This window comes from Echinops telfairi, unplaced genomic scaffold (assembly GCF_000313985.2).
Source record: "Echinops telfairi isolate 266 unplaced genomic scaffold, ASM31398v2 ScPeMD7_3533;HRSCAF=4204_1, whole genome shotgun sequence".
Lineage (NCBI taxonomy): Eukaryota > Metazoa > Chordata > Mammalia > Afrosoricida > Tenrecidae > Echinops > Echinops telfairi.
In genome coordinates this window covers 8,635,152-8,659,334 of record NW_022107432.1, presented here as the reverse complement: position 1 = coordinate 8,659,334, position 24,183 = coordinate 8,635,152, and the positions used below count along the sequence as shown (strand labels likewise).

General features: G+C 42.1%; 1 protein-coding gene across 4 annotated transcripts in view; it reads right to left on the bottom strand.

Annotated features, from left to right (window-relative positions):
- Nucleotides 1-24,056, bottom strand: part of DST (dystonin) — a 527,522-nt gene extending 503,466 nt beyond the window's left edge. For all 4 annotated transcript variants that reach the window (XM_045294845.1, XM_045294847.1, XM_045294848.1 and 1 more), the window contains exons 1-2: nucleotides 24,005-24,056; nucleotides 23,436-23,470 (exon numbers count right to left, since the gene is read on the bottom strand). In XM_045294845.1, the coding sequence (XP_045150780.1) occupies nucleotides 23,436-23,470; nucleotides 24,005-24,041 (72 nt within the window). In that variant the 5' untranslated portion in view covers nucleotides 24,042-24,056. The remainder of the gene's footprint in view (nucleotides 1-23,435; nucleotides 23,471-24,004) is intronic.
- Between the last annotated feature and the right edge of the window lie 127 nt (nucleotides 24,057-24,183).

Genomic DNA, 24,183 nt, shown 5'->3' with positions numbered 1-24,183 from the left:
CTACACAAGCCTGTGCCTTGCCCGTGACAGGTTACAGATCAATCTCTGTGATCCATGGGGTTTCTTTGGCTGCTTTTTTGAATCAGATTACCAGGCTTTACCTCCTAGTCCATCTTGGGTCTAGAAGCTCCACTGAGACCTGTCCAGCTTCATCGCAGCACTGACGGATGGGTGGAAAGCAAGGCATTCGTTGCACAGGCCAGGGACGGAATTCAGGGACTTAGAAGGAAGGCAGGAATTCTAGCACTGAGCCCCCATTGCTTCTTCTGTACATGCGAGGTTCTGAGTATTTAGTAACTAACAAATGCATGCTGAGTGCAGACTACAGTTCTGACACAGTCATTATGCCATGAGGAGGTCCTGAGGCTTTGGGTTTTGTTTATTATGCAATGGACCCACTGGCAATGCCTTTCAATTCTGCAGGTTTGCATAAATAACACCTGAATATATTAACTCACTGATCCCTATAAGGTCCTGTAAATAGAATAGATGCTGTTCTTGCTAGTTGACCAAAAGAGAAACTGAGGCTCAGCAACATTATTAAGTGATTATCAAAGGGCAGCTATGACCCGAGGTTTTTTAATATCTTCCTCCCCATTATACCACTCTTTTTCTCACATGGTGCTCTGACTGCAGCAATGCTAATGAGAAGCTAAGAAGGGAGGCTGAGATATAGCTCCTTAAGCACTTGCCAGCCCCTTATATACCCTAAATAATACTTCCTTATGGTGTTTTTTTTTTAATCGAATACCCAGGGAACTAAAAGGAACCTTCTACCTCTGTGCAGCTGGAAAAATATCTGAGCTGAAATTTCATTGTAAATAATGGGCGGTAAATTATTTTTTCTACTAATATCACAAGTAATTATCAGAAAGCTACTTACATCTGACAACTGATGTGAGAACAAAACTCAACCTGCCCTGTCAAAGGCATGTGCCAGGAAAAATTTCCCCTGGTAGAAAGTTTCAAAAATGATCCCTATCCTACCTAGATAAGAATATCCAGTTATCTTATTACACAGGAGCTCTTAACTAGTCTACCTCTGTCCTAGAAATCCACAGTGAGCATCAAGTGGACCCCTGACCTCCCTTGAAATTATATACCACAGTATATTCAGACACATTTTTCTAGACATATGAACCATAAATTTAATGAGATTCTTACAATGCCACCCCCACCCCCAAATGTAAGATCTCATAGGAAGACTTCTGAATTATCGAAACTCGACCTCATTACTAGTATTTACAAGCACTTGTCTGTAAATTTTTTCTCACAGTGGTGCTTTATGTGCTGCTAGGGTATTGAAAGCAATGTCAATATTATTTCTGATACTAGCAGGGTGACCCAAGGTAAACAGTTTCAGTGGAGTTTCCAGACTAAGAGCACACTACAAAGAAGGTACATATTGCTCATTTCTGAGGGATCAGCCACTGGAAACGTTATGAACAATGGTGGAATCCTGGCAGAGAAGGAACCAGAACAGGAGCCTCTCAGCTGGGGGAGAAGTCCAAGGAGAGCCAACCATAGCGACAAGGTGGAGAAAGCTCCCACGGCCTTCATTTACTGATGAAACATGACTCAAAATGAGAAGCTGCAAACATCTATAGATAATCGGAAAACAGAATGCACAAAGTATGAGTCTAGTGAAACTGGAAGTCATCAAAAATGAAATGCAGAAGGATCTTAGACATTACTGACCTAATGGACTGGTATCGGCCACTTTGAATCAGACAATATGATGTACTGTGCTGGGAATGGCAAATTCAAGAGCAATGATGCCAAAATAATCACCAAACAGGACGTCTCAAGACCTACTATGACACGCAGTGCTGGCTTATACAAATAATACCTAGATGCCTTCAAGGAGATCCAGTTAATACAACGACGACGACTCCAACCACTCAAAAACCAAAAACAAACTCCTGTTGTCACGTCTATGTCAGCTCAGAGTAGCCCTATAGGACAGGTCAGAAGTGCCCCTAGGAGCTTCTAGTATTGAAGCTTTTTAGGAGAGTAGAAATCCCCATCTTCCTCCCTCAAAGCAATTGGTGGTTTCAAACTGCAGCCCAATGTGTAACCACTACACCCCTGTGTTCCTACCACTAAAGGTAGTGATGAGGAAATTAAGATATTCACCAACTTCAGTCTGAAACTGATCAAACCTGTACAAGATACATTGAATCATTGGCATTTGAAATGCAAAGGTTGGAATCAAAGAAGAAACAGAAGTTGGAAAATATGGCCTTGGTGATAAAAACAAAATTAGGGATTGCATGATAGAATTTTCTAAATCAATGACTTCTTCACTGCAAATACTTTTTTTTTCAATAAGTGGTGACTGTACACATCTCACCAGACACAATACACAGGAATCAAACTGACTGTATCTTCAGGAAGAGACGATGGAGAAACTCATAATCCGCAGTCAAAACGAGGCCGAGGGCTGGCTGTAGAACAGACCACCAATTATTCATATATTAAATTCAGGCTGAAGTTGAAGAAAATTAAAACAAATCCAGGAAAACAAAAATACAACCTTGAATATATGCCATCTGAATTTCAAGACCATCTCAAGAGCAGATTTTATGCACTGAACACTAACGACACAATATCTGATAAGTTGTAACATGCTATAAAGAATATCGTACATGAAAAAAGCAAAAGTAAAATCATACATCGAAAAGAAAGTAAACCAATGTGATGTCAGCATATCTCAAGCTGAAATAACTGACGGAAAGAATTCAAGCCTCAAGTTGAAATATTGAAGGGTTTTATGGGCACAATAGTGAATAATGCAGAAAGCATAGAAATAAAACTAAAGGAATACATAGAATCACTGTGCCAACGAGAACTTCTCCATGTTAAACGATTTCAAGAGGCAGGTTATGGTCAAGAACCGATGCTACTGAAGAAAGAAGTCCAAGCTGCACTGGAGGCACCAGCCAAAAACAAAGCTCCAGGGATGATGGAATACCATTGGAAATGTTTCAGCAGGCTGATGCAGCACTGAAAACACTCAAGAGTTCATGCCAAGAAATCTGGGAGACAGTTACATGGCTAACTGATTGTAAGAGATCCCTATTTCTGCCCATTTCCCAGAAGGTGACCTAACAGGGCACAGAAATTAGGATCACAAATATGATTTTGTTGAGGGAAACTCAACAATGCTTACAGCAGTAGATCTACCATGGAGCATCCAGAATTCAAATTGCATTGCTGTGGTCAAAATGACAGCCGCTTTTGTGTAGTATAGGTTCTGCATGAGCAAAATGTTAGTGATGTTACCTATTGGTCAAGTTGTGAGAATTTTGGTCTTCTTCCCATTGAGTTGTAATCCATATAGAAGGTTGAGATCCTTAAACTTCCTCAGCAATTGCTTCAGGTCCTCCTCACTTTCAGCAAGCAAGGTTGTGTCATATGCACATCTCAAAACCAAACTCCCTTGCCATGAAGCCTATGCTGACTTATAGTGACTGCCCCGTGGGTTTCCCAGACTGTAACTTTACCAGAGTAGAAATTCTGGTCTCTTTCCCACACAACGGCTGGTGGTTTTGAACTGCTCACCATGCAGAGTGCAACCTAATGTTGAATGGTTCAGAAGTAAACATCTTCCTGGTAATATCTGCTTTCAGCCAAAATCCATCAACATCAGCAATGATATCTTTTGTTCCAAGTCCTCTTATGAATCTGACTTGAACCTCCATAAGGTGACCAGATTTAAGAGGGGCACCATTGACTGGGGAGGGAGGGGTTCTTGATAAAAAATTTGGTCTATATGGACCAAGTAGACCGTTCTCTAGCTTATTGTGCATTCTTTCCAAAAATTGGGACCTTTTTAAAATGCCAAAAATCGGAACTGTCCCACCAAAAGTGGGACACCTGGTCACCTTACAAGCAGCAACGTGATGTACTGCTGCAACTGTTGTTAAAGAATCTTCAGCAACATTGAACTCACGTGTGATCTCAGTGATTGGGGTGGTTAGACAATTTTATGCCAACTAGACACTCCAGCAGCTCCTCAGAAGAAAGGTATTTACTCCTGTAAACAAACAGTTACAGTCTCGAAAACCAGCTATCAGTCAACATTGCCTCAGTGGCAGTGAGTTTGGGTGTTTTGTTTTGTGGTGAGATAATCCTAGCTAGAGGCGGAGTCAAACCTGTCAATCAAGTAACAGCTGATGCTGTGTCCTTGGGGGGTTGGCATTGTACCTCTGCCTTCCTGCATACTGGCACTCTGCCACTGACCCTGAAGCTGCTGGAGTCCTGTCATGTTTCCACCTACCTTGGATGCATGAGACTGTACTCACTGGCTGGTGATCTTCCTGCAGTCTGGGTCTTTGCATATAGGTACCCCAGTGCCAGGGCACAGAGCTCCCCAATATGTGCACAGGTCCGCAGGAGTGACTTTGCAATTGTGGAAAGTAATGAACAGACAGACAAAGTGGAGCACAGGGCTCCTTGGGGCACAGGGCTCCTTGTCCCTATGTCAGGACCAAGAGAGTGAATGTATTTTCCAATAGGTACATATAATGGGGCGTACAGGTCTTTCAAAAGGCATACATGTCAGACAGCAAACATATTACTTAGTCAATGGGTAATATCATAAGCAGATAACATAATAAACAAGCAATGAGGTGAATCATCATGTTGACCCAGTGCTAGTTGACCTTGAACATCCCTGAACCCTCCCCAGAAGTTTGCTATATTTTACAGAGGGTTCACCTTATAGAACCAGACTGCTCTTATCTATCTAAAGATAACCTCCAGGCACGGGGAACAGCCAGACACAGGAATGATTCATCTTATATGGTAGCTCCTTCATGGCAGTTCCTTTGTGTGTACGTGGGGGGGGGGGGTTTGGGGGGGGAGGAAGATTTTGAGGACTGTGTCTAGTCATGAGAATGTGTATTAAGATTTATTTATAGTTCATAACCATGCAATATATTGAATAACCGTGAGGGTGTTCCCCTACCGGAGTCGGCTTCCCAGATCCATAATTATGAGCATAGAGGATTTAGCTGCATTACATTCTCACCCAGTCCCTCAGTTTACCACACGGGAGTCTGAAGAGTGACTTAGGGACTAGTACTGAACTTAGACTTGAGTTGTACTGGGCTGGGATGCTTTCTCAATATAAAATTACTTCTTGATATAAAGCTCTTTTTAATAATGAGTGTCCCTGGATTTGTTTCTCCAGTCAACACAGTCTAACACATGATACTGCTCAATAGTTTGAGTCTTCTGGTGGGTCACCTTTCTTTGGAATGGCTACAAATATGGATCTCTTCCAGTCAGTTGCCAAGGAGTTGTCTTCTAAATTTCCTGATACAGACATGTAAGTCTTCCCAGTGCTTCATGATGGTGTTGAAACTTTTTCATTGGTTTTCCATCAATTCCTGGAGTCTTGTTTTTGGCTAGTTCATTCAGTACAGTTTGAACTTCTTCCTTCAGCACCACTGGGTCTTGTTCATATCCTTCGTCTTGAAATGGTGGAATATTGATTTGTTTTTTGGTACGGTAACTGCATATTCTTCCCATTTTCTTTTAATTCTTCCTGCATCATTCAATATTTTGCCCATACAAGCTTTCAATATTTCAATGAAAGGCTTGACTTTTTTCTTGCAATCTTTTGGTTTATGATCGGCTGCGTGCGTTGTTCCTCTGGGGATTTCTAACTCTAGGTCTTTGCACATTTCATGATAATATTTGGCCTTGTCTTTCCCAGCTGCCCTTTGAAATTTTCTATTCAGCTCTTTGATTTTATCATTTCTTCCATTTGCTTTAGCTGCTATACAAGAAAAATCAAGATTAGGGTTTCTTCTGACATCCACTTTGTTCTTTTGTTTCCTGCCTGTTTAATGACCGTTTGCTTTCTTCATGAATGATGTTCTTGATGTCCTCCCACAACTCATCATGTCTTCTGTCATTAATGTTCAACACATCAAATCTGTGTAAGACGTTCTTGAAATTCAGGTGGGATAGACTGAATGTCATATTTTGACTGTTGTTGACTTGTTTTAATTTTGTCCAGCTTTAACCTGAACTTCCATAGGAGCAGTTGATGGTGTGGTCCAGTTAGCCCCTGGCTTGGTTTTAGCTGCTGATTTTGAACTTCTCATCATCTCTTCTCACAGATGTAGTCAATTTGATTTCTAAGTATTCCGTCTAGAGAAGTCTATGCATAGAGTCCATGTGGGGACCCTGAAAACAGGTTTGGAACTTCCACTGTCATTCATAGTCTTCTGCAAACAAAGTGTTCAGAATTGAAAACCTGATGTTACTATCTCCTTCAGATTTGGATTTAATTATCTACAATTCTGGGATCACACAGGTTGGTGTGCTTCTTCCAAGTGGGCTTAACTGATGCCTCACTTAGATAGCTGCTTGTCTGAATGCTATTTTGCTATTAAATGGTTAATTATTCTATCACAAGTGTGAAATAAAGGTCATGGTCTTTGGGATCCCCCAAAACAAAAACAAAAAGAAAGCTCACAGCCATTGAGTCAATTGCAACTCATAGCAATCCTATAGGACAGAATATAATTGTCCCTGGGGATAGCTAACCCTTACTTGAAATGTTTACAAGAGTAGAAAGCCTCATCTTTCTCCTGTGGAGTCACTGGTGGTTTCCAACTGGCGACCTTGTGGTTAGCAGCCCAACTCATAACCTATGTTGACACCAGCAGGGTTCCTCAGGGATCCTACCAGTCTCTATCTAACCAGGAAGCCTGATGGGTCTTTTAAATTTTCAATTTTGCTCTGTATCTTTCCTCACTTTATCCAGGACCTTCTAATGTGATACTTTTCAGAGTCAGTTGATAGTGGTAGTTGGGCACCAATCCAGTTCTGGTCAGGGTCATGGGAGAGATATTTAAGTGGTCCATTAGTCTACTATACTAATTGTGTTCACATGTCTTTTAAGTGGTCCTTTAGTCTACTATACTAATTGTGTTCACATGTCTTCTTCCCCTGGACAGACAGAGACCAATGGCTGTACCGTAGAGGGATGTTCACAAGCATTTAAGACCCCAGTAGCTTCCAGTAGCCCCTCAAGGATCATATGTAATGGGATCATGCATTGGACTACAAGTTGCAAGGTCATTAATTGGAACCCACCAGCCACTCCATAGAAGAAGGATGAGGCTTTCTGATCCTGTAGAGACTTACAGCCTTGGAAACCCAAGGGGGCAAATGGGAGATCCCTTTCTGAAGTGGCAGAGACATCAGGAGCCCCTGAAGCTGCAGTGCTCAGACCAAGAGGCAGAACAGAGGAGCAGTGCGGAGGCTGGGACTGTCAAGCAAAGCACTGTGCAGGCTTCCTGGCCCACAAGGCTGAGAGAGGGCTGTGCAAGGGACAGCCTGCCAGCATGGCTGAGGAGATGTTGTGCTGACAAAGCAACTGTAATCTTACTATTTTGTAACTTGTTGTACTTGTTGTTAGATACTACAGAGTTGGATCTGATCACAGTGACCCTATATACAACAGAGCAAAACATTGCCTAGTTTTAAGACATCCTCACAGTTAGTCAACATCCTCCATTGTTGCAGCTGCTGTATCAATTCATCTGGCTGAGAGTCTTCCTCGGAGATTCCCTAATAAACCCCAATAGTCATGAGTGTCGTCCATGAGTTCTGTGTAGCCACTGCAAAGGACTATCAAACCCAGCAGAGAGTGCCACGGCAGGAAAAGTAAGTGTCAGCATAAGGTAAAGAAGGAGGGGATGTGGACACACGCCTGCCCTCAGCGCTACAGCAATCGGCCTTGAGCTGGTGTGGAGTGGATTCTTCTTCCCCCTTGAATAGCTGGAAGAGGTGAGACCCGGCTATATTAAACCTATATAACAATCTTGGATGAACTGGTATCTTCATAATACTGAGTCTTCCAATACAAGAAGACAGCACAACTATTTCCTAAGGCCTTTGTCCGGTATACATCTTGTAAATATTTTCTCCAATTCTGCTTTGTCTTTTCTTCCCTTAATAAAACGAAAACCAAACTCACTGCTATAGAGTAGATGCTGACTCATAGCAACCTTTTAGGACAGGATAGAACTGCCCCTGTGAGTTTCCAACTGTCTCTTTTTAAAAGAAAAAAAAAGTTTTCGTGATGGTGGATCTGGGGATTAAAATATTTATCCATCACATTTTATTTTACTTAGAATTAGCAGCCACTTTTATTTAACATGTAGACACCTTGTAATAATATAGGGAGTCCATTTAGTCCTCTGTCCCTCTTTATGCTACAGCTATCGCACATGTATGTTCATTATATTGCCCATAAGTAAATGTTATAATTTTTACTTTAAAGAATAGTGTGGTTTTCAACCACCACTTGTCTATTCATGTGTCATCCTGTGGAGGCTGTAAGCTATGTCATTGGGATTTTAAATGCCAGCAGGGTCACGCAAAGTGAGCAAGATTCAGCAGAGCTTTCAGGCTAAGAACAGACGATGAAGAAGAAATTAGCTGCCCACCTCAGAGGGAGTAGGCACGGAAAACCTAATACACAGCTTCAAAACACTGCCAGATGCTGCAGGCCTAATGGAAGCAGAGCATCGTCAGAGACAGTGCTGGAGCATGGACCCCTCGGGCCAGAGGACACCCGAAATATGACTGAGGAGGAGGTGCTTTCTTGAAGCAGAGTCGACCACGGTGTCATGAGTGGGGTAATGCCTGTGGGTTGGGAACCTTCGGGATCTTCATTTGCTGGTGAGGTCATACTCAAGGTAAGGAGAAATAGCTGCAAGAAGCTGCTAGTAGTTGGAACTTGGAATGTGAGAAGTAGGAAAAACTGGAAGTCACCAAAATGAAATGAAAAACATAAATATTGCTATCCTAAGGACTAATGAGCAGAACTGGGATGGTATGGGTCACTTTGAACCAGAAATCGTATGACTTATTAAAACAGGAGAGACACAATCAAGAGGAACGGGGGTGCATTCACAGTCAAAAAGGACACTGTAAATTCAGAGATGCTGTAATAGCATTATATCTCTCTGCCATCAAGGAAATGCAATCCATATAGTTGTTAATCAAATTTATATATGATTAATTATATTTATCACTAAAAAACCTGGTGATGAATAAATTAAAGAATTCTACCAACATTTTCAGTCAGAAATTGATCAAACCTGCAATCAAGATGCATCGGTAGGTACTGGCCATTGGAATCCAAAAACTGAAAACAAAGAGGAAGAAATGGTACTTGGAAATGTGGTCTTGGTGATAGAAAGGAAGCTGGAGACCACATGACAGAATTCTGCCAGACCAACAACTCGTTCGTAGCAAATACCTTTCTTCAATAACACAAAAGGTGACTGCACGCATGGACTTCTGCAGACGGAATGCAAAGAAACAAACTGACTACATCTGTAGGGCGAGATGATGGAGATGTTCAAAATCAGCAGCTAAAGCCAGGCCGGGGGCTGACTGGAACATATAGCAATTGCTCCTGTGTGAGGTCAGGATAAAGCTGAAGACAATTGTTAAAAGTCCCAAAGACTCAAAATACGACGTTGACTTTATCCCACTGAATTTCAAGAGCATCTCAAGAACAGACTTGATGCACTGACACTAATGACAGCGACCTGATGCGTGATGGGAGAACATCAAGACCATCATTCATGAAGAAAGAAGGTCATTAAAAAGGCAGGAACCAAAGGAAAGATCACAGAGGATGAAAGAAGAGACTCTGAACTTGATTTTTATTGTGTAGTAGCTAAAGCAAACGGAAGAAATGATGAGATATAAGAGCTTAACAGAAAATGTCAAGGGACACCTGAGAAAAACAAAGTCAAATATGATCATGAAATGTGCAAAGACCTAGAGTTAGACAACGAAAAAGCAGGAACTCGGTCAGCATGGGACTCCCACATGGATTAAAATCAGGACAGGTGCATGACAGGGCTAGATCCTCTCACCATATTCAATCTGTATGCTGAGAAAATAATCAGAGAAGCTGGATTATTTAAAGAGAAATTCAGCACCCTGATTGGAGGAAGGCTTATCAGCAACCTGTGGTATGCAGATAACACAACCTTGTTTGCTGAAAGTGTGGAGGACTTGAAGCACTTGCTGATAAAGGATGGCAACCTTTAATACGGATCACAACTCAATTTCAAGAAGTCCAAAATAGTTAGATAGATTAAAAAAAGGAGACCAAAATCCTCACAATTGAACCAATAGGTAACATTATGATAAATGGAGAAAAGATTAATTCATCAAGGATTTTATCTTGCTTTAATCCACAATCAATGCTCATGGAAGCAGTAATCAAGAGATCAAAAGGCACTTTAGGTAAATCTGCTGTATAAGACCTCTTTAGAGTAATGAAAAACAAGGTTTCTTTGCACCCAACCCAAGTCATGGTATTTTCAATTTCCTCAAATACATGTGAAAGTGAAACACTGAATAAGGAAAACTAAAGAAGAAATTATGCATTAAAATTGTGCTAGGGATGGACAACAGAAAAGTGGGTGAAGGGAGACGTCGGACAGTGTAAGATATGACAAAATAATAATAATTTATAAATTATCAAAGTTCATGAGGGAGGGGAAGTGGGGAGGGGGGGAAATGAGGAGCTGATATTAAGGGCTCAAGTAGAAAGCAAATGTTTTGAAAATGATGATGGCAACAAATGTACAAGTGTGCTTGACACAATGGATGGATGGATTGTGATAAGAATTGTATGAGCCCCCAATAAAATGATTAAAAAATAATAAAATTTTAAAAAATAAATAAATTGTGCTAGGGAAGAATATTCAAAGTTCCATGGACTGCTCCTTAGAGGCAAGGCTGAAGAGACATCATCTTACGTACTCTGGACGTGACTGGCGAGACCAGTCCCTGGAGAAGGCCATCATGCTCTGTAAGCCGAGGGGCAGCAAAAAACAGAAGGTTCTCAACGAAAGGATGGACACGGTGCTACAACAGTGGGATCCAGCACAGGAGCAATGGCAAGCATGGTACAGGGCTGGGCGCTCATTCTGTTGGACACAAGGGTGCTCTGGGTCAGATCCAACTGATCTGAAGCTAACGACGACAACACGCATTCCAAATATATCCAGAAGAATGAAACGGTATATTTACTATGCTATTCGTCATTCTTTATGTTCATAACGCAAACTTGTTATCAGACAACACTTGATCCCACCTGACATGAACTCTGAAATTACACAGCAAAATTACCCTTGATCAGGAAGGTGGGGGAAGAGAGGGGGAGCTGATCACAATAATCGCCATCTAGCCCCCTCCCAGGGAGGCGGAAAACAGAAAAGTAGGTGAAGGGAGACAGCAATCGGTGTAAGACATGAAAAAAATGATAAATTATCAAGGGTGGGGTGAGGGAGAGGAGCTGATACCAAGGGCTCAAGTAGAAAGAAAACGTTTTGAAAATAATGATGGCAACACATGTACAAATGTGCTTGACACAATGGATGGATGTACGGATTGTGATAAGAGCTATAAGAGCCCCCAATAAAATATTTAAAATAATTTACCCTTGATCTTTTCTCCTTAGATTATAACAGTTAAAATGATATCATTTGACATCAATGTAATTGTAAATGAAAATAAATTCAAGTACTGAAATTGAGCTATCAGGCAAATTGTTTACAAAACAATAGATGTTATCTTATTAATTTTTAAAATGAAAAATTGAAATAAAAACATTAAAGATTACAAATTTTGTTCAGAACTCTCGGATCAAAATATGAAAGTAGATTTTTCAATGATGAATAAAAATTTTAAGGGATGTTTTCAATTTATTTTTAAAGTGCCTGTGTGTGTCTTAGAAGTACACACAGAATCGTAATTAAGGCATAATTGCATTTCTGAAAGACAAAAAGAAAATGCATCTGCTTCTTTCCCTTTAGAGAAAAGAGGAATACAGAAATATCTGTAAAGTTACAGAATCTATCAGAAGTGAATTAAACTGATTTTCAGAAAACTTCAAATATTCATTCTTTCAGCAATCATTTACAGAGCTTCACTATGTGCCAGACATTGTTGCTAACTAGTGATTTTGATTGACGTGGAGACACAATCTGCTATGAGAAAAGTAACAATATGTCTCCCAGACGAGATGCTCGATGAACTCAGTTTTGCTGGACTTGGGGGGCCAAAGAGGAAAGAAAGACCTGTTCCGTTGGAAACAACACGATTAGAAGCAATGACCCCACAAGACCATGCTCCATTTACCAAGCACAACCACAGTCACTGAGTCAATGCTGACTCATAATGTCCCTCTATCGGGTTTCTGAAGCTATAAATCGTTATGGTAGCAAATAGCCTCATCTCTCTCCCAAAAGTGCATTTAAAGAAGTACAGAAATGTGTGGACAATGGTTAAGCTAGAACTAGAAGGATATTAAGATATGGATCATTTTCATGCTATATGAAGCAGGTTGAACTTGATTATCTTACAAGAATTAGAGTCCCTGAAGGATTTTTAAAAGGGGAGGAACATGGCTAATCCATCATCTCCAACCCTTTCTCCCTTCCTTCCCTTGACTACAGAAGCTAGGATAAAAGAACGCTTATGTCCCAAGTCTGGCTTGCAAGGAGGGGAGACCACGTGATACACTTCTAACCAGGGAAATTTAAGTAGAAATCTAACTGGGAAAAAATGTGGCAAAGAATTTTATTTCCTGATAAGTACGTATCCATGGTTGGGAGTACCTGGATGGCACAAATGGTCATGCAGTCAAAAGGCTGGCAGCTCAACGCCAACACCCAGAGGCACTTCGGCAGAAAGACCTGATCACAGCCATTGAAAATACTATGGAGCATAGTTCCTGTGAGGCACCACAAGTCAAAAAGCTGACTCCATGGTGACAGGAATCCACGACTGACTATCCCTCTTCCTCCCCTGCGGCCTGGAATTGGGGCATGGTACCTGGAACCGGGCCACTCACCCTGCACTCGTGAGAGGAGGATCAGTATTACCCCAGAAACAACATGGCTCAGCTGCTCCAGCAAAGCCTGCAGCCATTTCCAAACCTCTGCTTGGACAGAGTCTAAGCCTTTGTTTGTTAATAAGCCAACTAAAGTTAGATGTCCTGCTTATAATAATTTTAGGTGTCTTTTGGCTAATAATAATTTTTTTATAAATCGTTTTATTGAGAGCTCTCACAGCTCTTATAACAATCCACACTTCAATTGTATCAGGCACATTTGTACATATGTTGCCATTATCATTTTCAAAACTTTTTTTTCTACTTGAGCCCTTGGTATCAACTCCTCTTTTTCCCTCCTTTCCCCACCCTCCCAGGCAAATAATAGTTTTAAGAACATATTTTTGGAGGGAGCGGGGAGGGAGGGGAAAAATGAAGAGCTGATGCCAGGGACTTAAGTGGAGAGCAAATGTTTCCAGAATGATGAGGGCAATGAATGTACAAATGTGCTTTATACAATTGATGTATGTATGGATTGTGATAAGAGTTGTATGAGCTCCTAATAAAATGACTTTTTTTAAAAGAACATTATTTTTATTTTTTAATTTCTTTGGTAAGAGTATAGCTGGACTGGAAAGGGCAAGAATGAAGGGAGGGCCACTTTGTGCCGAGGTTTTTACAGGGTCCGAACAAAGGTAAGTGTAGTGGGGACCACAAGGAAGGCAGACTCCGGAGATGCAAAAGGAAAGATCTGGTAGTTAGGAAACAATGGAGGAGAAAGAGGTTCAGAATAATTTCTAATTTCAGTTTGAGCAACTTTGGGGAAGGAGGAACTGCTTCCATTTTTCAAAATAGCACATATGTAACAAGGGCTGCTGAGCTCTGTTTTGGAAACGTTCAGCGTGAGACACCTGTGGGACATCCATATGAAAACGAGGAACAAGCAGCGAAGTCTCTGGAGCTGACGGTTGAGAGTCAGATGCAGGTTTGAGATCCAGGTACTGTATCAGAGTACTCACTGTATAAGGGTAATGTGAAAGAGTGCCTAGAATAAGACCCCAGAGGCACAGTCTAAATAAAGTAAACAAAAATAAGGCCCAGCAAATCCAGAGACAGAAAGTCAATCAGTGGATGCCAGAGGCTGGGGAGCTTGGCATGGAAGGAGTACTGGATTTATTTGGGAGTAATGAAAATGTTCTAAAATTAAATTGCGGTGATAGCTGCACCATAGATTAAACTAGATTAATAAAGAAATCAAAAGTAAGGAGTAAAACCTAGCCCACTGCCAAGTACTCTGGCACACAGTTACCCTGCAGGACAGAGTAGAATTGCTCCACGGCATTCCCAAGGCTGACAACGTTTAAGGAAGATCACACTGCCTCACCTTTCTCCCACAGAGAGGCTGGTGAGTTCCAACTACTGACCTTTTGGTTAGAAGCCCAACACATAACTCATTGTGCCACCTAGAGGACCCTAGTCCGGAAACTTTTGTTGCCAGCAGAAGGACTATATGGTGGCATGAGGAAGGAAGGTGGCATTGACCAGAGCTGTCTGCAAAAAGCAGCCCACATGATGTTTGCATGTCAAAGGAGGCGCCCTAGTGGCACTGTCAGATAAGAGAAAGAGGAGACTGTCTTCTCTGGTACAGATGGACAGCCGCAGGACCCTTACTGAGTTGGAACTGACTCAATGGCAGCAAGTTTGGGTTTCTGTAAAGGGAAGAAGACAGTAGAGAGGAAGCAATTGCAAATAAAAGAAAGGGGACATGGAACCACATTACCAAACAGACAGACAGAAAAAGAAAGCTCAATATGTGTCTGTCTGTCCAATCTTCGTGTGTCAGTATGAGTCTCTCCTCCTCTGGGAGGGTTTCTCTGATCACCCCAGCTAGAAGCCACCACTTCATCCTGTGTAATAGGTTACTCGGTACTTATCCTAATTGTATTTCAGTCTTCAACTGTCTTAAGCTTCTCCAAGGCAGGAGCCATGTTTTACATGATGAATTCTTCATATGATGGTTTGCCCATAGTAGAAACTTAGTCTGATGTTACTCTAGTTTGCAATTAAAAACTCAGAGAAAATCTTACTCTTTTAAAAAATTATTATTAATTGGGATTAACACATATATCAAAACATTCCATTATAGTTCAATCACATCCAGCAGAATTGTACATTTGCTACCACAATCTGTTTACAAAGGAGCATCTTACTCCTGAGTGTTAAGATCAGACCAGGATTCAAACTTCTCTGGAAAAAAATCTTGTTTCAACTTTAATCTAGATTGCATGTAATTGACTTTAAAACCAAACCAAGTCCACTGTCCTTGAGCCTATTCCGAATCATAACCACCCTTCCCGAGAACTGCCCCATAGGGTCTCCAACGGTTTTACCGACACAGACTGCCATATCTTTCTCCCTTGGAGCAGGTGGTAGGTTTGAAGTGCTACCCTTTCAGCTAGCAGCTGAGCATTTAACCAGTGACACCAAGGCTTTGCAATTAGCTTAGATACATGTTAAAAAAGGGGCTGTTTTTGTATATGCCTCCCCTTCATTTTTATCCTCCCCGCCCTTGCTTCCAACACTCCATTTACTGTCATGGAGCTCAAAGGAAAACCAAAAATCAAACTCACTGCCATCGTGTTGACTCCACCAGGGCAGGGCACACTGCCCCTTTGGGGCTCCCAGGGCTACACATCGTTATGAGAGCAGAAACCGTCGTCTTCCTCCCGGGGAGTGCTTGGGAGTTCACACCGTTGAGGTCATGGTCTACTGCCCGACCCCAACAAGTAACCCCCACACCAGAAAGGCTCCTTTGGGGCTACCGTAAGGGTCAGTTATGTGATAGTGGCAACTGGCAAAACAAGCTCTGTGAGGAGGAATGACTCTATCTCATTCACATACATACTGACTGTACACTTGACCCTGTTGCCTCGGATACACTCATCACATCTATGATTCATAGTGAGAGGCAGCACAGCAGTTCAGTTACCATCATGGAAGACACGAGTTACTATAAAATTTCACCACTGACAGTGAGAGTGTACTTCCTATTTTTTTAAGTATTATGTATTTTGAAAATAAATGAGAGAAGCTAAATGAACACTGACTCATGTATACCATTATAACTCAGAACTTATTTAATTGGTATAAATTAATTTAGTCCTAATATTTAACCCTAGGGAAAGAATTTATTTATAAAAACAATCTAATTGTAAAGGATAGTTGAATAAAAAAATGATCATTTTCTTTACTAACTTGGGTAAGTCTCCAAGAATATCTACTACACCCTCATTCAATTTCATTTCTCTCTTTCTTCCATGAGTTTTGGACATAATATTCTCTGGGCACTGAGTGACACCACTGAGCAGATAAAAGGTAGTCAAGGAATCCTCCTCTTACTCGGTCCGTATCTTGCTTAGTGACCCTTAGTGAACTGTCTAACTATGGAACTCTTTTTGTTCTTTTAGATGAAAAGAGAAGTGAAGGCATGTCCTCAAGTTCTAATAGACATAAACTACCCTCTTCCCCCTCCTTGTACCAAACAAGGATTCCCTTCTACTGAGTTGATGTAAAAGGGTCATTCTGGGTACCCTCAATGGGTATAATTGTCTGTCTTCATTTACTGAAGTGCGCCCAAGTCTGCAGAATCCTGGCAGCTCAGTGATTAAAGTGCTCTGCTGCAAACTAAAAGGCCAGTGATTCGAAACTACCAGGTGCTGTGTGGGGGCAAGATGCAGCAGCCTGCTTCCATAAAGATAAAAGCTTTATGAAGCTTATATGATTTCTATGAGCCCATAGTGACTTGATGGCAAGTTTTTGTTGTTGTTGTTTAATTCTTCCAAGACATTTTCTTGTAATCTAATAATGGTAGCTCAATTACTCCTATTACACTTTGAAGTTTCCTTAAGATCAGGATGTTACTCTCTGATTTTCACCATATGAATTTAGGGTAACCATTTCTGATTGTTTACAGTCACAGCATGAAATGTTATAAATTCTCAGGAAAGGTGCATTTCTTAGACTGAAACACTAGGTTTCTAGACTATGTCCCACATAGAATGGAATAGATTGGCTTCATTAGCTGTTTAAGAAAAAGAAATAAAAATCTTGAACTGTGTCTGCCAAGTTCTTTATATGCATATACAAAACACACGTTTCTATCTACCAAATTGATCCTTTGGCAATGAAATGAGGTTACAGTTCAGGTACTTCTGGAGGAATTAATAACTCACATGCTCGTATGCTAGTGTTAAAATCTAGGAAAGTACTACAAAGCTGGTAAAGATAAATGTCAGGGCTATGAAAATAAAAGGGATGGCAGTAATTATGGTTCCTAGAACATCTTATAAGCAAATACATTGCTTATTTCCAGCTCCAGGAGGAAGGAACTAAATTGAAGAAATATATTTATTATACACTGAGGTAGTTAGTTTATTGTGCCAACCTGGCTGATAAACACATGTGGGGTTAATTGAAGGGCAGAGGGATAAATGGTTCGGTGCCTCGCCTTTCGAGTTCTCGGGTCTCTTGCTTTCTGATGGTTGGACCAGGGTGCAGCTGCCTTAGCCAGTTCCCTGCTTTAGCTGGCAAGGCTCACTTCCTGCAAGACAACCCTGAGGAGAAGCCACACAGACCTACCCTGATGCAGCCCTGGGTGCTGGAGCAGCCGTGTGGAGACCCCTGCCAGCGCTGAGATGCTTACACATTCACTAACTCTGCTTTCCTCCTGCAGTCAGCATCATTGCATGTGTGATGGAGGACTTTGTGGATTGGTGTTGGACATATGGGTTAATGTTGGACTTGTGGGCTTCGGCAGCACTGGGTTGGGATGTTTCTTGATGTGCACTTACCCTTTATATAAAACTCTCTTTCATACATGAGTTTCTGTGGATTTGTTTCTCTAAAGTACCTAGACTAATACATACACCTGGTGAGAAGAAGTGAGAGAGAGCTCCTCAGGTGAGAGACCTGGCTTTTGTCCCGGCTGAAGAATGCCTCCGAAACAAACAGGGTCCTGGTGCCATGACTGTATTCTCTGGGAACATATTTCTCTAACCACCAGGGAAGGAGCCCATTGGGATTTCCCTCCAAGTGAACTCCTTCCTGGATGAGTGGGAGCAGAGACACTATTTATCCTTCGACAAGTAAAGCAGGAAAGTTCTCATTAGGCTTCCTCATCTATTCTAGGGTTTTCTCAAAGCTGTTTCACATTTCAAATGAGTCAGCAGATCCTAAATGCACTTTCCTTCCTTGACCACTACGGAAATTCTGAAAGTAAAGGATCCACTTACTTAGATTGAAGTCAAGAACAGAAAGCACGAACTTCTTATTTCAATATTATTATGACTCATCAGAAAATAAAAAACACCAGAGGAGCTGATGCCAAGGGCTTAAGTGGATAGCAAATGTTTTGAGAATGATGAGGGCAATGAATGTACAAATGTGCTTTACACAATTGATGTATGTATGGATTGTGATAAGAGTTGTATGAGCCCCCAATAAAATGATTTTTTTAAAATAATAAATAAAGCCAAAGTACAAATGGAAAAAAATAAAAATGAAAAACACCATGCCTCACTGACCCATTGCCCTGGAGCCACAGTGCAGGAATTGTTCCTGATCTGACCCCACCACACAGAAGCAAAACACTAAGGGCATGCAACAGAACAGAAAGGGGAGCAAAGCAAGGAAGTCCTCAGGGAATACCAAAAATGGACTTTGGGGCCAGGGCATGGTACCCCATCATATTCAACTGGAAAACACTGCTAAAGGTCAACAAACAGACCTTGAACTATTTATAGGCTTTTCTCTTTTTTGTCATTGGTTTGTTCTTGCTGTTTTGTTTTCTTTTGTTGCTTTGTTTTACTCTGTCTTGTTTTTTGTGCATATTATTATCTCTGTGGTTCTATCTAGATAAGATAGGCGGGGAAAACAATCTGGAGGAGAAAAAAGGACTGACAGTTCCAGGGGGGAGCTGGTGGAGGGGGAGGGGGATGGAAAGGAAGTGGATGTTAACAAACCCAAGGGAAGGGAAGAAGTGATCCAAAATCAATGGTGAGGAAGGTGTAGGAGGCCTGATAGGGCTTGATAAAGGGCAATGTAACCAAGAGGAATTACTGAAACCCAAATGAAGGCTGAACATGATAGCGGAACAAGAGGAAAGTAAAAGGAAATGGAGGAAAGAATTAGGAGGCAAAGGGCATTTATAGAGGTCTAAATACATGCATGTACATATGTAAATATAGTTATATATTATGATGGGGAAATAGATCTATGTGCATATATTTATAGGTTTTGTATTAAGGTAGAAGATGGACATTGGGCCTCTACTCAATTCTCCCTCAATGCAAGAACACTTTGTTCTATTAAACATGGCATTCCATGATGCTCACCTTCCCAACATGATCACTGAAGACAAAGCGGGTGTATAAGCAAATGTGGTGAAGAGAGCAGATGGTGCTCGACTATCAAAAGATACAGCATCTTGGGTCTTAAAGGCTCGAGGATAAACAAGTGGCCATGTAGCTCAGAAGCAACAAAGCCCACATGGAAGAGACACACCAGCCTGTGCGATCTCAGGGTGTCTATAAGATCAGGTATCAGGCATACCTGATCAAATCATATCACTGTGAATGAGGGGGAGTGTGGAGTGGAGACCCAAAGCCCATCTGTAGGCAACTGGACATCCCCTTACAAAGGGGTCATAGGGAGGAGATGAGCCAGTCAGGGTGCTTTGTAGCAACGATGAAACTTACTGTTTCCCCGAAAGTAAGACATCCCCCCAAAATAAGACCTACTTATAGTTTTGCCTCTCGCTGAAATATAAGGCATTCCCCGGAAAATAAGACCTCCCCCAAAATAAGGCCCCCCAAAGCTACTGTAACTCTGGACTCTGAATCATAGCGGCGGCGGGCGCCACTGCACAGCTTACTGTTGGCCGCAGTGCAGCCAGAGCAGACAGGAAGTGCAAGGTCTCTTTTAATAAAACAAAACAATAAACAATAAGTGTGTACTGTATACTTCATAGAAAAATAAGGTATCCCCTGAAAATAAGACCTAGCGCATCTTTGGGAGCAAAAATTAATATAAGATACTGTCTTATTTTGGGGGAAACGGTACAACTTTTCTCTATTTCTTTACTGCTTCCTCCCCACACTATCATGATCCCAATTCTACCTTACAAATCTGCTAGACCAGAGTGCATACACTGGTACAGATAGGAACCGGAAATAGGGAATCCAGGACAGAGAAACCCCTCAGGATCAATGAGAGTAGCAATACCAGGAGGGTAAGGGGAAAGTTGGGTAGAAAATGGGAACTGATCACAAGGATCTACATATAACCCCCTCCCTGGGGGACAGACAACAGAAAAGTGGGTGAAGGGCGACATCAGACAGTGTAAGACATGACAAAATAATAATAATTCACAAATTATCAAGAGTCCATGAGGGAGGGGGGAGCAGGAAGGGAAGGGGAAAAAAGCTGGTACCAAGGGCTCAACTAGAAAGAAAATGTTTTGAAAATGATGACGACAACAAGTTTACAAATGTGCTTGACACAATGGATGTATGTATATGGATTATGTTAAGAGTTGCATGAGGTCCCAATAAAATGATTAAAAAAAGAAAATAAAAACACTTTCCTTGATAGGAGCTTTACAGCAGCTGCTACTAAGAGGCAACAACAACACCCTTCATGCTATTCAAATTCTAAAATTTAAGTATGTTAAAATCCAAGTGAATTCTAAGGTATTTCTTGAGGAGAAAATCATGATCAAAATGAAATTTTGATAAAGGGGAAAAAAACTATCTTTCCTTAAAAAGAAACGTTTTATTTATGGTAACACAAAACAGTAATAAAATATGTACAAGAGTCTCAGATTTTTCACTAATATAAGACAACATTCTTTGAACTGTTTATAAAAGAAAACACAAGAGTCCTATCAGCAAATTAACTTAATATTTCATTCAACTTTCCCAGAAAAGAAAATCTGTCTGATCAAATCCACTGTTATATTTTGTGGCATACCTTTATCTATCTATATATATATATATATCAGGGAAATTTTAAAGGCCTAGAAAGATAATAGTTGAGACTCTGCAAATGTAGAATTCCAAGAAAATATTTTCCTGAGAAGATGTATTTTTCTTTTCTACCCAACACTGAGTTCTATTTGCCCAGGGAAAGGAACCGGCAACGTAAAACACTGTACATCCAGGTTTTCCATTCAGAAAATATTTCTTAAGAGTCCATGTAGTACGGTACACATTGGGAGGCTAACCCTGAGATCAGAAGTTCAAAACCACCTAGCACATGAGAGAAAGGTGAGGCTTTCTATTCCTATAAACAGTTACAGTCTCTGAAACCCAAAGGAACAGTTCTACCCTGTGTTTCTAGGTCACTGTGAGTCGGTATTAACCAATGGCAGTGGGTTGGGTTTGGTCTGCCTGGCACTGAGCCAGGCCCTGGAGATGGAGCAGGGAACAGAGAAAGCCATGACCCCTGCCCTCAGGAGCTCACAGTCCAGCAGACCAGGCAGACACACACACAGATGTCAAACTCTACCAGGAATCTCAGAAAACAAGCTAGAAAGAACCACTCCAGCTTTCCTACCACCACACAAACCCCAAACCAACTTGACTGTCCTTGAGCTGCCTCTGACTCATACGGCCCTGAAGGCCAAAGGAGAACTGCCACATAGGGTTTCCAGCGTTGTAACAATTTGTGACAGCAGTTTATCACACTTTTTCTCATCATGCAGCTGGTGGGCTCAAACCACCAACGTTTATATGAGCAGCCAAGCCCCTATAACCACTGTGCCACCAGGGATCCTCCACCACAATGCAGGTCCAGGACAGGTGTTAATCTGATACATTACTATACAAAATATAGTCTACAATCATTTATACTGTACATTTAGAAATTCAATTTTACAAAATATAAAGATAGCTACCACATATTGAAGACCCACTAAGAACTAAGTGATTTGGGGGGCTTTTTGTTGCTGTCTTCACTTAATTATTTGTAATCTCCCCAACAACTGGCAAGGCACTACCATCCTATTTTACAGATGAGGAAAATGAGGCGCAAAGAAGTTAAGTTATTTATGCACTTCATAGTTAATTAGTATAAAGACAAGAATAACTGAGCAGCTGCTGGTTTCAAAATGCCGAACTTGCAACCACTTAACCACTGCACTACCAGCACACTGTAACCCAGAAATAGAGCTACCAATTTTCTGACCAGTTAATATATATGCTCAAGAATCCTAAATTGAACAGAAAGCTCTCACCCTGCAGGGCTACATAAATAGAACTACTCATTGTGCAACACCATAATGTGGATAACAGTAATAATGCAGTGTAGGTTTTGCAAAAGTTTCCAAACCTATTTGGCCTACCACCTCCTGTTCAGAAAAAAAAAAATTTACTCAGTGCCCCTGGCAATGGAAAACTGTTGTACTATAGCCCATAAGCCAAGATACAGTGTAGGTATCTACATTTACAGCCCCTCTGGATGTTCTAGCGACCCTCCCACTGGAAGACAGAATGCACCATTTTGGGAAATAGGGCTATAAAGCAACCAGACTCCAATAAAACACCCACGATCTAGTAAAACATCACATCAGCTGGTAAGATGAAATATGAAATGATTCCTTGGGTACATGGATAGTGGAGTCTTCACCAACGGCATCAAACATCAGCATAGGCACTCTATGCTTAGCTGTGTAATTCTTTCACAAAAGAGGACAGGAGGAAAAAGATTAAAAAAGGAGAAATATACTACATTAGGAGATGGAGGGCCTAGAAAAGTAAAAAAAAGCAAAAAACCCCGAACCCTGGAGAACTTCCGGGGACTTTGGGGTTTGGTTTTGTCTTGTGGAGCTCATCCTACAAAGTCCCACCAATCACTGTACTCAGATCGCCTACTCACCGAAGGCTAGTTAGTCTATGTGCTGAGGGAAACCAACACAAGCGTTTAAGCGTACATTTAAGTATTTAAGCACATTCAGATCACAACCAGCCCACTATCATTTTGCAAAAAGTAAACCGGAACTCCCCTGTAAAACGCGAACGACTTTAGGAATGAATGGGAGGCTCAATTTGCCAGATCTCAAGATGAGAAGCATCTGGAGCAAATGATCTGCCCGCTTTCCCAAAAGCGCTGTGCCAGTCTTTCGTCCAAGGGAACCTGCCCGCATTCCCCAAAGCGCTGTGCCAGTCTTTCGTCCAGGAACCGTCCCTGGGAAATTACAGGCTGTAAACGAAGCTAACACCCAACCCGTGGCTAACTTTCCTAGGATGTGCCGTGCATCTGCCATCTCCCCTCTTGGACAGTGTCCCCACTTCACCCGAAATCGGCCACAGCTGTTCGTAGAGGACTTTAAGTGATGGAATCGCTTGAAAAGAGCTCGTTCACTTCGGTTGAGAGCATGCCCGCCATCCCCGGCCGCCGGTGTCTTTCTTAACCCGAGAGTGACTAACAGTAGGACTCGGTAAAGAGAACTTCTGCTGACCTTGAGTGTGCGCGCTAAATAAATTACCTCAGAACGAAAGTGGTGAGATCTCAAAACGGCATCTGGGGAGAAAAAGAGAAAAACGGGACTTCATGTAACTCCTGGTCCTCCACCTGCCGAGCCAGTGACTTGGACCCGGGGCGGGGGCGGGGTTCGGACACCTTCTAGACGCTGTGGAGGACATCCTAAGGGGGGGTGGGCACTTGGTCCAAAGTCTCTAGATCATTTCTTCTAGAGAAGTTTGCGAGAAAGTTCTGGGGGAGTCGGAGAGCCCCGAACTCTAGGTTACTTCCTAAGCCCGCCGTTCCGGTGATGAAGTCCTAAGGCAGGGACAGAGAGCGGTCCAGCGTTCCCCTAAATCGGCCTTGGGGCGTCAGTGAATCTGACACGAAGGACTGCATCCCCTTCCGAGCCCTTCCAGCTAGCTCTCTGCGGCAATTATCCAACCACCACCACCACCACCCCGAGAGACTGGAGAAGGGGGTGGGGGGTGCCACCCGGGTGAGGGGGTGAGTGAAACTGACCAACGTCCCCAGCTGGGGTGGGGGCAATAATGGGTCTCCCGGCGCCAGGCGGCCGGTCGCGGCGTGTCTCACCTCGGCTCCGGGAGCGACCCGAAAAGACGGATTTCATCGGATGCCTCCCTTTCTGGAGCTTGCGGTGCCAGCAGCAGAAAAAGACGATGGTGGCGATGGTGCCCAGCAGGAGCAGCAGGAGGAAGAGGGCGCACTGGATGCTGTAGGGTCTCAGCAGCACGAGGAACGCGGCGGCGATC